Source organism: Vipera ursinii, assembly GCF_947247035.1.
Source record: "Vipera ursinii genome assembly, chromosome: 2".
NCBI classification, from domain to species: domain Eukaryota; kingdom Metazoa; phylum Chordata; class Lepidosauria; order Squamata; family Viperidae; genus Vipera; species Vipera ursinii.
Genome location: NC_139513.1, coordinates 81,112,083 through 81,125,674, shown reverse-complemented (window position 1 = coordinate 81,125,674; position 13,592 = coordinate 81,112,083). Strand labels below are relative to the sequence as shown.

General features: G+C 44.0%; 1 protein-coding gene across 3 annotated transcripts in view; it reads right to left on the bottom strand.

Annotated features, from left to right (window-relative positions):
• The window catches only part of ANXA6 (annexin A6), a 45,492-nt gene extending 32,154 nt beyond the window's left edge, over positions 1–13,338 (bottom strand). The window contains exons 1-2 of one of the 3 annotated variants that reach the window (XM_083355357.1): positions 13,168–13,338; positions 5,034–5,085 (exon numbers count right to left, since the gene is read on the bottom strand). In XM_083355357.1, coding sequence (XP_083211483.1) covers positions 5,034–5,051 — 18 coding nt within the window. In that variant the 5' untranslated portion in view covers positions 5,052–5,085; positions 13,168–13,338. Of the gene's footprint in view, positions 1–5,033; positions 5,086–11,552; positions 11,572–13,167 lie in introns of those variants that run through there. The other 2 variants (XM_083355355.1, XM_083355356.1) reach the window with 2 other exon arrangements.
• Between the last annotated feature and the right edge of the window lie 254 nt (positions 13,339–13,592).

Genomic DNA, 13,592 nt, shown 5'->3' with positions numbered 1-13,592 from the left:
GTCCTACCTCAGGATCTATGGAGAATAGATCCATACCTTCTTTCTTATGAAAGCCTTTCAAATATTTTGGGGGAAAAAACCTAAGACATCTCTCCTTTTCTTTTCCTTAGCTAAAGAAAGTTTCTCTAACCATTCTTTTTAGGATTTAGTCTTAAAACCCCATCACCATCTTTGTCACTCTGCTCAGTGTTCTTTCTACTTTCTCAATGTCCTTCTTATATTGTGGTAATAATCAGAAGTGAATACAACATCTGAGTGCAATCCAGATCTATTCAATGTACCATAGAGCGGAATTATATATGATAATATGACAATAAAACAGGATGTAGTTGGTAGTTCCAGAACTGTAGTGTGTTCCTTCTTGGAATTTCACTAAAATCTAAAGTTAAATGAACTTGTAGTAGCCCTATTTAAGCTACTTAGAGCTAATTCATATGATCCAAAAGATATTTTTAAGATTACAAGGCTCAGCCTAAGCAAGCATTTCAGAACTGTGGCATTCCCCAACCCATTTTTGAACATTAATGTACATTCACAATAAGTAAATTATCTATTACAAGTATTCTTGCAAAAGATTCTCTAGCATTTTGTCTTTTCCCTTTGGGACAGTTTGATAGAGATGAATGTAGTATTATGTATGAAATAACAATGCAGATCAGAGGCAAATTTATTGAGGTGCTAATGTTCCATCACATGTTCTGAGAGAAAAGACAGAGCAGTTCTCCAAAGGTGCTTTTCAAAAGGCAACTGGACTTTGTTTTTTCTTTGAAGACATTTCGTTTCTCATCCAAGAAGCTTCTTCCAATTCTGAAGCGAAACGTCTTCAAAAAAATAAAAATAAAGAAAGTCCAGTTGCCTTTTGAAAAGCAGCTTTGGGACAACCATGACTTGGATGACTGAGAATCTCCACAGACATGGAACAGTTCTCTTCATAAATATGTATCAGGCCTAAGCCAAGAATGATATAACACAATCCAATCAAAGTTCAATTCTTTACTTGCTTACATCGTATAGAAAAAAATCTTGCTAAACTAAACCTTTACTACCCTAACCTAATCCTTGGAGATTCTAGGGACTGGTTATCCTAAATCTCTTCTTCCCACATTCCAGCTCTGGTGTGAATCGTGGCTTGTCTGGCCCTCTCCTCTTTGGAATGTGCTCCCTCCTTCCTGGGAAACTGTCGCTTCACTGTAGTCCATCACACCACTTCCCTCCACAGAGCCATTCCCTGATTCAAATCACAATGAAGACTGTAGCAGATTTCTTTTCAGGAAGTTGCTGCAATTTCTACAGGCAGCGCCCAGCTGCTTCTCACTAGATGCAGCCCCTCTCAGAATGCTTTGGGCTAAGATGGTAAAGGTAAATGTAGGGTGATAAACGATACGTTAGCACATACAATTTCTTCTCCACATCGACAGCTGTGACTAATACTTGGCTGCTTATATACTTAGAAACACATTCCAGTGGGACAGTCATAGAATACAGCTCACTTTGATTTTAATGACCGAGTTGAGACGTCCATCCTTTGTGTTTATGGGAACTATCACACTCCACATTTCTCTAGAATACAATTCCTTTACTTCCCCAGGAAGCACCTGGCCTTGAGCTAGGATCTATTCATGTGAAGAAGCAAATGTGGAAGTGACCATGGCAAAGCAAGGATATATAACATTGGAAGAACCTTTAAGCATCTGAGTAGCAGACTCCGATTGAAATCTCACTTGTATCATTAAAATAGATTCTCTTTCCTCATATCCCTTCCCCCGCATCTATGAGTCACCCTGGCTTTCTGACAGATGCCCAGAGCCTTGAAGTTATAAATAGAACTACTTTGTCCTAGGTTCTTCTATTGACAACGTCAACTTCTTACACCATCTTTGTGCCACCTCTTCTAGTACTACTACAAAAAGAGCAGAATCCAGACTCTGATACACTGCCATCTTTCTTCCACATTGTAATTTTCCTCTACTTTCTTTACTTCTATTTTCTAGGGTGAATCATTTCTCAAGTATTCTCTCTCTCCTTCTGGAATGCATTATTACAATACTCACACAGATGGAGAAACCTTGCAAATTGTCTTCCTACTGCCTCCATATGCTCCTATACTCTATTGATTGCCTCGTCTTGAAGGGACAAGCTTTGCCAACCCTTACCACCTTCAGATATCTTGTGACATTTTTATTTATTGATATGCCTCAAAAGTCCTTGAACATATCTGTAAAAGAGTGGCACAATCTGAACCACAATTTTAAATTGGACATTTGAGGTCCAGAATACAGCTCCAAGTATAATTTTCATTTTATATCCTAAATAAATTCATTAATTAATTCATTTATATTATATTGCAATGTTTCTATTCACCGCATTGGACATTAGATGGTCACAAGAAGGAAGAAAGCTTCAGGCATACCCATATTCTTTAACAAATGTGACTACCCAAAGCAAACAATAGAATCTTTCTCTAAAAATCTTATATAGGCACCCATTTTATATAGGAATCATACATTTTTTTGAACAGCAAATTTTTTAAAGAGGCACCCCAGTAATGCGTAATTTTTTCTTTAACACCACATATTTTTTTCCTTTAACACCACATGCTGTTTATAATGCATTCTTCCAACTGTCAGGTCATACTGAAATGGCATCACTACCATTTAAAACAAATCTGAAACCTGCATGGCAAAGGATTTGCCATTTGAATGTATTCCAAAATAATACTTTTCTTCTGTTATGTCTGATAGAAAGGATATTTTTACAACAAGATCCAACACAAAAGTTCTCAAAATTGTGAATATTGCCAAGAAATGAATCCTTTTTCATCATTTGAAAAATCACATCAGCACTTTCTGGTATGGCAAGGGAACATTCAGCTTTTTTTTAAAGAATACATATTAAAGAAATAAATAATAATTGTAATGCAGAAAGATTACCACTGGTGAACCATACACATTACTTTCAGAAATGGCACTGCACATGGCATTTATCACTATTGCTAACATTTAACCTTAAACAATATACATGTTCATAATTTCTGATAACACAATCACTTAAAAAATTATAAGGTATATAGTATAAGGAAAAGAAGTGCAATATGAGTAAAAACATATGGCAGCGAATTCCTAATAGCAGAATGGTGCATCATAAATCAATTATCTAGGATGATACGGTATCTGCACAACCTCAGCTGCCATTCTCAAATCTTACAGTTTTCATCCTAGAACTTCATGCATTTTCAGACATGGATTCATTTTCCCAAAACAAGCTCTTGTTCAGATGCTTGGAAAAACTGTGACAGTATCACCATGGATTCCAAAGTTCAGGGTTTTTTTTCCTCTCTTTTACACCATTATCCTCATAAAGAAAGCCTGCATTGAGTTCTTAGTTGATGAAAATCTTGCACTAGAATACTGAATATACAAGACTTTCAAAACTTCACATAGACGTGTCTCTTTGAAATTTGTAATCTATATAGCATTAGCAGCTTCTTTTTATATATTTTTATCTGATAGACTTGCACTAGCACAAACAGAAACTTAGAACAGAATACAACAGAGCAGAGCAGAGCAGAACAGAATAGAATAACAGAGTTGGAAGGAACTTTGGAGGTCATCTAGTCCAACCCCCTGCTCAGGCAGGAAACTCTATACCACTTCAGACAAATGGTTGTCCAATCTCTTCTTAAAAACTTCCAGTGTTGGAGCATTCACAACTTCTGGAGGCAGGTTGTTCCATTGATTAATTGTTCTGTCAGGAAATTTCTTCTTAGTTTTAGGTTGCTTAGTTGATTAGGTTGATTAGTTTCCATCCGCTGCTTCTTGTCCTGCCTTCAGTGCTTTGGAGAATAGCTTGACTCCCTCTTCTTTGTGGCAACCCCTGAGATATTGGAACACCGAATGCATAGTTTGTTCTGCACGTATGCACTCTAATCAAATTTTGCAACTTATTGTTTCCAGTATCATAGATATGATACTCTTCAGATATCGCCTCTTACTTTTGCAGACATCAAAATCTAGGGAAATCCTAACTAAGGTCCCTTCCAACTCTATTCTGTTAAATATACATTATTGGCCTAACACAGAGTCTTATAAGAAATTGAAAGTGTAGAGTAGTTAGTGTCTTTGATTTTAGAACTCAAATTTCATTTTTTCCCCTAAAGATACAGCTTACCTTGAAACAATGCAACCATCTTCACATAATTACATACACCCAGGATTCTGCTATTTTGCCCCTGACTTGTATTTGTCTAAGCAAAACACCTATATTTTAATGTGTTTTCAAATTACTGTATTGGACTCTTTTCATTGCTTGCTACACAATCCTTTTTTCTGCCCTTTTAATACAGATCTGAATGTGTTGACCTTCAGATTACATGTCCAGATCTCACAAAACTACAGGAGGTATCTCAACTGTTTTAACCACTATTGCCCGTTATATTAATTCTGTGCAGTAAGGTTTTATATACTACTTGAAAAGAATCATTTAAACACAGCCTGCTCCAGGTGCACAATACTCTCTATTTTGTAATCTAGACTTACCTTTTCCCAAAAAGGTACCATTAAGCAACTTTAATCTTATTTGAATAATCTAAACAACTGGAAGAGTTGAGATTATTCAACAACTGGACAGGGAATATTTTTACCTTTACAACTAATCATGCACCAACTAATCATAAAATGGGGCAAAGGTCACTTAACAACTGTCTCATTTAGCAACAGAAATTTTGAGCCCAATTGCAGCCATAAGGCAAGGACTGCCTGTATTAGGATTGTCCACACTTTGAAATAATTTCAAACAAGTGACTTAGTTGTTGTGTGAGCACAGAAACTCTCTGCTACTTATATGCACAAGCCAGAAAAAAAATATCATGCTGTTTGAATGAGCTAACTTCTTCCACCAGTAGCCTCGATAAGGCAGCCATAATTGTTTTTCAAGCTCGTGTGACTTAATGAAGAGCAGAAAGGTTCTGTGCTCAAGCAGTATCTGACACATCACTCCTTGAGATTTTCCCTAACTAGACACCAAATGTTTCTCACCTTTCCTTTGTTTGACATGTTTTCTGTCCAAATTTCACAGACGTTTGGGATGCTGTAAATAAATAGAAAAACAAACCCTGGTTAGTCTTTGAAAGCATGGTTCTAAAATATTGCTGAGAGAAATATAGAAAGCCTGTGAAAAACTACCGTATATACTTGAGTATAAGCCGACTCGAGTATAAGCCGAGACCCCTAATTTTACCCCCCAAAACTGGAAAAAGTTATTGACTCGAGTATAAGCCGAGTATAAGTATAAGCTTGGCCCCTTCTTAGCAACATATCTATATTCTGTGCCACGACGAGCTGCTCGTTGACTCCGCCGGCGGCTGTTTCTTGCCGCCTCTCAGCTGATGGAGCTGCGTGACCACCGGCAGCCGTCTCCAGCGTTCTCCCAGCCATCCCTGCCGGCACGTGTGCTCTGTGGCCGTTCATGGCCGCCCCCGTTCGCCCGCCGACCAGCTGATGGGCACGGGTGTGGCCGGGCTGTCCCCGGAGCCGGGCGGGTTCCACCGGCGTTGGCCCGCCGAACAGCTGATGGGCGCGGGCGTGGCCGGGCTGTCTCCGGAGCCGGGCGGGTTCCACCGGCGTTCAGCGTTCGCCCGCCGAACAGCTGATGGGCGCGGGCATGGCCGGGCTGTCCCCAGAGCCGGGCGGGTTCCACCGGCGTTCGCCCGCCGAACAGCTGATGGGCACGGGCGTGGCCGGGATGTCCCCAGAGTCGGGCGGGTTCCACCGGCGTTCGGCGTTCGCCCGCCGAACAGCTGATGGGCGCGGGTGTGGCCGGGCTGTCCCCAGAGCCGGGCGGGTTCCACTGGCATTCAGCGTTCGCCCGCCGAACAGCTGATGGGCGCGGGCGTGGCCGGGCTGTCCCCGGAGCCGGGCGGGTTCCACCGGTGTTCGGTGTTCGCCCGCCGAACAGCTGATGGGCACGGGCGTGGCCGGGCTGTCTCCGGAGCCGGGTGGGTTCCACCGGCTGGGCTCCCCACGGCTGCCTCAGCAGTTGGCGCGGCCGCGGGTCCGGCGTTCGCCCGCTGAACAGCTGATGGGCGCGGGCGGAGCTGGGCCTTCTCTGATGCTGGGTAGTTGCCACCGGTCGTGCTCCCCCGATTCCCACTGTGTTGTCGAGCCCGTAGGGCTTGACACCTGGCAGCACATCCCGCAGGGAAGGTCTGCTAGGGAGGTGGCAGTCAAGCGTTGTTTCCCTCCTCGTGCGCGCACGTGTGTGTGTGTGTCAGACCCGCGGGAATGGCTGGCAAGGAAGCGGCGTCCCCCCCCTCCTGTGTGTCGGGCCCACGGGGCTTGACACACAGAGAAACGCAAATGCCGGACTGCCGCCAACTTTACTAGCCATTCCTGCGGGTCTGACACACACACACACACACACACACACACACACACGCACGAGGGGGAGAAACAACGCTGGACTGCCACCACCTCTGCCAGCCCTGCAAGCCTCTGCCGGGGCGGAGGGCGACGGCGGCCGCGGCGACCGGAGAAGGGAGCCGGAGGACTCGCAGCAGTCCTTAAGGCGTTGGTTGTTATGACTGGGCGAGAAGCGCGCGCGCTGGAAGGGGCTGGCTGGAGGGCGCTGCCTCGGCGCCTCGCATTCCTTTGTTCTGCGGAGGGGGCGGGGGGGGAATAAAGGCGGCAGGCAGCGCTCCAGTGAGGGGGAGGGGGAGAAGAGGGGAACGTAAGCCCTGCTGGCTCGGGCAGGAGTAAATAAAGCTGGATAACAGTTGTTTTGTACGGACGGAGCGAGAGCAGAACAAGCTGGCCGGAGGGAGGGATGCGTCTCCAGTCACGTACCGTGTGTACTCACGCTGTTCAACGCGGGGAATGAAAGGCGGGAGAGAGGGTGGGCGGAGAGCTCCTCCCTGCTTCCCTCTCCCGGCTCCTTTTTGCCTTGCAAAATGGAACTGGGTTAAGCCAGCCGAGAGCACGCGTTTTCCCCCTCCCCAGCCGGCCTGAGGGACCCCTGCCCCCTTTGTGCCTTTTGCCTTGCCGGAATGTCGCCAAGGCACTCGGCCAACTTGCCCTGCAGTCTGCGTCTCCTTGGAAGTCCAATACCTCTGGAAATCTCCACGTTGGAGAAGCGGCAGAGGCTTGCAGGGCTGGCAGAGGTGGCGGCAGTCCAGCGTTGTTTCTCCCCCTCGTGCGTGTGTGTGTGTCAGACCCGCAGGAATGGCTAGTAAAGGTGGCGGCAGTCCGGCATTTGCGTTTCTCTGTGTGTCAAGCCCCGTGGGCCCGACACACAGGAGGGGGGGACGCCGCTTCCTTGCCAGCCATTCCCGCGGGTCTGACACACACACACACACCCATGCACGAGGAGGGAAACAACGCTTGACTGCCGCCTCCCTAGCCGGTGGAATCCGCCCGGCTCTGGGGACAGCCCGGCCACGCCCGCGCCCATCAGCTGTTCGGCGGGCGAACGCCGAACGCTGGTGGAACCCGCCCGGCTCTGGGGACAGCCCGGCCACGCCCGCGCCCATCAGCTGTTCGGCGGGCGAACGCCGAATGCCGGTGGAACCCACCCGGCTCTGGGGACAGCCCAGCCACGCCTGCGCCCATCAGCTGTTCGGCGGGCGAATGCCGGTGGAACCCGCCCGGCTCTGGGGACAGCCTGGCCATGCCTGCGCCCATCAGCTGTTCGGCGGGCGAACGCCAGACCCGCGGGCGCGCCAAGTGCTGAGGCAGCCGTGGGAAGCCCAGCCGGTGGAACCCGCCCGGCTCCGGAGACAGCCCGGCCACGCCCGCGCCCATCAGCTGTTCGGCGGGCGAACGCCGAACGCCGGTGGAACCCGCCCGGCTCCGGAGACAGCCCGGCCACGCCCGTGCCCATCAGCTGTTCGGCGGGCGAACGCTGAACGCCGGTGGAACCCGCCCGGCTCTGGGGACAGCCTGGCCACGCCCGCGCCCATCAGCTGTTCGGCGGGCGAACGCCGAACGCCGGTGGAACCCGCCCGGCTCTGGGGACAGCCTGGCCACGCCCGCGCCCATCAGCTGTTCAGCGGGAGAACGCCGGACCCGCGGCCACGCCAACTGCTGAGGCAGCCGTGCGGAGCCCAGCCCTCCCTTCTCTCAGCAGCCTGTTCCGAACGAAGGGACAGTTCTTTTTTTTTGTTGACTGGAGTATAAGCCGAAGTGGATTTTTCAGCCCAAAAAGTTGGCTGAAAAATTCGGCTTATACACAAGTATATACGGTACTTAACTCAGATCAGACTTCACACACACACACACACACACACACACACACACATATACATGTAGGTCTTGGCGTATTTGGGTCTTTTCCCGTGTAAGATTGATAGTGTCTTGGCGACGTTTCGACGAGGTCCCACTCGTCATCTTCAGGCTGTGTCTTCGGCTTCATGCTTGTGTGAGCAAAACTCACACACACACACGTAAGTTTTTTCATATACACACACATCATATATTCAGGGGTGATTTGCAATTTTGTTATTTATAGATATCATTTTTTACAATAAGTAATACTTCTTGACCCTTGGTGTTTATTAGGAATTCTTAAGACATGTCTGATGATAAAGGCATAAAAAAGAATTGCTGATGCCAAAAAGGACAACATATTTAATTGAAAGCCACATCTATTAAACAAATTCAGGTTTTTTTTATGTTGAAGCATTTATGCATCTATGGAAAGGACATGCAAAAAAATCCAGGATTAGTAGAGGCAGGTCAGGATCAGCTTGTTAACTACAAAGAGGAATATTTTTTCCACTTTGCACACCTGCATGACATTCAATGTAAGCACAACTACTTCTATGATGCATGAGGCATCTCCAGCTAGTAAAAATGCATGGCAGTGCATCACTGCTCTGCAGTCAATCTACAGGGATACGATTCAGTGAGAAGGTACCCCTTAAAGTCTTTAGCAAAAGTGCCAGTGTGAAGAAATAAGGCACACCCTACTACCTGCTTGCATTTCTTCAGTATTTCACAGGAAGCCATAAAAATACAATGGTGCACACAATAAGTAAGAATTTATCACACTAACATACAGTACACATTAAGGCATGCAGGATCATCACATATCAGCTGCATAAGATAGTAGGTACATTTTCTATCATTTAACATGTATCTGCAATACTGGCTATATTTCCTGGTTGGGCCTAATATAGTAGAATTCAGCCATGGATGCTTTTTGATGGACAAAATATTTTCCACAAAATATACTATTACGTTGTCCTTCCATACTAAGTCACAAATTATTTTAACTAGGTTTGCTGAATAAGCCACAATGAATTAAGATTCCCATGGATTCAAAACCAACAAATATATTATGATTTAAACAAGATGTGTGAACCAAGCCTATGAATTCTCACTTCCCTTCATTAGTCTGTAACATTCTCTGGTACTGTGAAGCACCTCAAATTTTATTTGATGCAATACAGAAATCTGCAAGGACTGTCAAAGCTGGAATATCAATCCCTGCTTTATGTTGATTGATAATACAGGTGATCTGACTGAAATCATAAACTGTGCTGGCTATTAAAACAAAAAAAAAACCTCAGTCATCCAGGTCATCCCTAAAGCAAACAAAAAAAATGTAAAAGAGATAGGTGGGATATGAAAAGACATGTTTAATGAAACTGAAATTTTGATGATTTTTTTAAATAAAAGTCCCTTTCTATCCATTTATAATTCTTGGTTAGAATATCTGCATGCTTCTAATTAATTTTGCCATTTTTATCTTGCCTCTCCTAAGAGCAGGTGGGAAATTTGGTCTTCATTCTAACCTAGTTTTAGATAGAGACACGTAACCAAATGTCAGTAGCTATGTGGTATATGCATAATGCTAAACCAGTTTTGGCTTTATTTAGTTTTCACATAGACAATATCACAGTCAGCACATGCTAATATCTTCAAGGTTTTCAGTGGTGAACAAATAATTGAGCCAGGATGAGTGGGAAACAACAGCTGCACATCTTCACAGCTTACTGAATGTGCTTGTGGGAAGAAAACAATGTTTTGTACTTCTGGTAAGAAGGATTTGGCATTGATCCATCAAGAATGACATACTGATCAAATGAGGCTGTTGCTATGTTCTGAATATTAGAATTTAGTGGCAAGAAAGCTTTCAAGAAATTAATACTTTTAGTTTGATACACACAGGCTGTATTTCATTTCCTGTTTCAAGTTTACATTTTTAACATCTAACATTATGTACCTTGCATTTCATGTTGCCTTACTGAGAAAACTCATTTGTGTAACTTTTCAACATGACCAGAGAAGAAAAAAGCATCTTGTCCAATGTTCACTTTCAATAAAACAGAAACTGGTGGGAATTAAGGGTGACAAATCATCCTGGTATCTATTAACCTAAATTACATGACTAAGACTTTCTTCCTTCTGCATACATACGTCTTAGTATTCTGATGGAGATGTTCTGTACTCACATATAATTAAATGGAACACACTAGTATTCTCATATGCACTACTGCAGGGAAAGCTGCACTGAGGTGAAGGTATTAAACAAACAACCCTTTCAGTTTATTATGGTAACCCACATTTGTACCAAAGTTAGTGATTCATCAAGGCTAGATGAATAGGAAATAGGCTCCTATGAAGTGTTAGATTACCATTTTTCCATTCTGAAAGGGGGAAAAAATCAGACTCTTTCCCCCCACTGACAAATACACAAAACTAGATAAATGTATGTCACTACTGTAAAGGATAAATTGAAGCCATTGAAATGAGGCGCCATGAAGCATTACAACAGTAGACCTCAAAGATGTTCTAAAATACATCTACTGTATAAAAATTCTATTCATAAAGATACTGCAACATCCCACTAAGATCTATTAAAGCAGAGGATGAAATTGTAAACCTGGCTCTCATTAACTGAAGTCAAGAAAGAAACATCGACCTCTTTGTTCCCAGTTTCATTCTGTGTTCTGTAAATTTAAAAATTAGATTTTGTCCAGAAACACTGGTCTGGAAAACTCTTTTTCTGTATCTGGTCTGGTCTGAAAGAGAAAACTCTTTTTCAGGAGTTTAAACAGTAATGTTGTAAGCAGCCTGATAAATAATTTGACAAATTAAATGAATGAAATTGCAGCTGTGTCCACAAAGGGAGGAAAAAAGTTGAGCGAATAGCCTATAATTAACCTTTTAAGAACAGTCTGCAGGTACTTCAAGATAAAAGCTTTTAGTATGATTATTACCCTGCTTAACAAACATTTGGGTCAGGGGTAGGCAACCTCGGCTCTTTTATGACTCATGGACTTCAACTCCCAGAATTCCTGAGCCAGCCAAGCTGGCTCAGGAATTCTGGGAGTTGAAGTCCATGAGTCATAAAAGAGCCGAGGTTGCCTACCCCTGATTTAGGTGAAGGCAGTCATATATCTTTTTTAAAAAATTCTGATGCTTCTCCCCTTGTCTCCCTATTGCTTTTTTTTCTTACAAAAGAAAATTCAGTAAGAAATTAAATAATAAATAGGAGCACACTGTCTTCTGACAGTCAGGGGTTTTTTTTTCCATACAAGTATCCAGGGTCTCTACCTTAGATGCTGCAAAATAACTATGCCTTTTCTCTTCTTTAGGTTCCTTCCTGAAAACTGCCAGGTTTCTTAAAGACAGTGAGAAAAAATAATTACACAAAGGCATCTTGTTCAGATTTTAAACTATCGTCCCAGTACTCACTCACCATTACTTAATACAGCTAAAACTCAGTATCAAAATGAGGTTTTCATTAACAAACCAACTAATACAATACAGCACTTTTTTAAAAAAACAACACTGAAAGTCATCTACTAGGAAAGCAATCATTAAAAAACGGTTGTTGCCTGCAGCAAGAGAAAGCAACTTCCCAATTTAAATAAATAGCATAGAATTCAGAAGGAGTTCTTTCCAAGTCAATGTGCAAAAAACCTTTCCCAAGCTGTATGATATTCAGGACCCCACCCAGCCCGTGGAAAGCAGAAGGGGACCAGTTCAATAGGGGGCTTTGAGTTATCAGATTCCTTTGCCAACATATGGCAAGCATATTAACTGAAAATATATTATTCTGTATTAAATGGGAAAAAGTCTTTTCCATCCTGCGTGGAAATTCTGTGGAACATTGGAAGAAAGCATAGTTGGGTAAAATTCCCCGAATAAATCAATTGGCTAATTATTTTCAGAGATGAAAATAATCGGCCTTGAAACCAAAAAGAAGTAACATTATAAATGTTTTATTCTTTTTCGATATTTAATTTCATGAGGCTTAATTCTTACAACTAACAGTCTCTGCCAAATACATTCTACTGAAGTTTAGGTAATAAGACCAAAAATGGTTTCCCTCAAAAAGGGCCCTTAAGATTTCAACTGTGCCTGCTTACTAGTAAACAAAAAAGGAAAAGATAAATTTTCAAATGCAACTGTACAAGGCTAGCAGAAATAAAGCTCCCAAATAGGCAGTATCAGTCAGTTTACAAAAAGTTTATGAAGATTTTTTTTCAAGATCCTACACGTGTATGGATGGTACTGTTTCACCTCTCAGATTTGAAGTTGGTTACAGTTTAAACAAGTAACTATTTTGTTTTGATGACGGGATGCAAAGACTGAATTACACTGGGGAAAAAAATCATCAGTTTATCGGAACCATTTTCACTCACTGGAACCATGTTGACAAAATCCCTCCAAAGATTTTCTTTAGTTCAGCAAAACCATCCTGAATAACTTAGTAACTTCTCTTCCCACGTATAAAAGAGAAGGAAGGAGGAGGAGGGAGAAGGAGAAGGAGAAGAGGAAGGAGAAGAGGAAGGGGAACGGGGGGAAGAAGGGGAAGGAGAAGGAGAAGAAGGAGAAGAAGGAGGAGGAGGAGGAGGAGGAGGAGGGCAAGAAAAGAAAAAGTTCTCTATGACTGAATCACCAAACAATGCTTACCCTGAATTTAAGCCAACCTCGCCGGCGCCTTACAAATATACATTTATAGAGAAAAGTCACTAACGAGGAGTTCCACCCCTCCCCGCCCTTATGTGAATCGATGTGGCACTATTCCCCCGCTTATGAGTTTGCTAAATAAAGATTGTTTAGCAGCTGTTACCAGTGCAATTGCTGAATTGTTCATATTCACACACACACACACAGAGAGAGAGAGAGAGAGAGCGCTATAGGCAGGCATACAAAACCTTACTTTGCTGGGCCGAGGCTCCCTAAGGCTGTTGAAAGGAGAGGCCGCAGGATCCACCGCTAAGCAACCGGGCTCTCGCTAGGGCAGGGATCAAAGGCAGGCAAGCCGGCCTCGGTGCAATGCAGCTGTTTCCTCCGCGCTCCGCTAGAGCCGTGACGTCACACGCCTCGGAATCTTCCAATTCTGGCCGGCCTTTGGCACCACCCTCGCCCCCCTCTAGCGCCTAAAGGGGGGGTGGGGGTGGGGGGTGGGGAAGAGAGGACGATGTTTGCTGCGGAGAAACGCCAGGCTGGCTACAGCGGGCGAGCCTCTTTTTGCACATCTCTAACTTGCCGGGAAAAGAAATACCGCCCAGAGTACATCAGGAAGGAAAATGGTTGGCGTAGATGTGTCTTGTCTCAATTTTGGGATCGCCTTTCTCTCGGGGA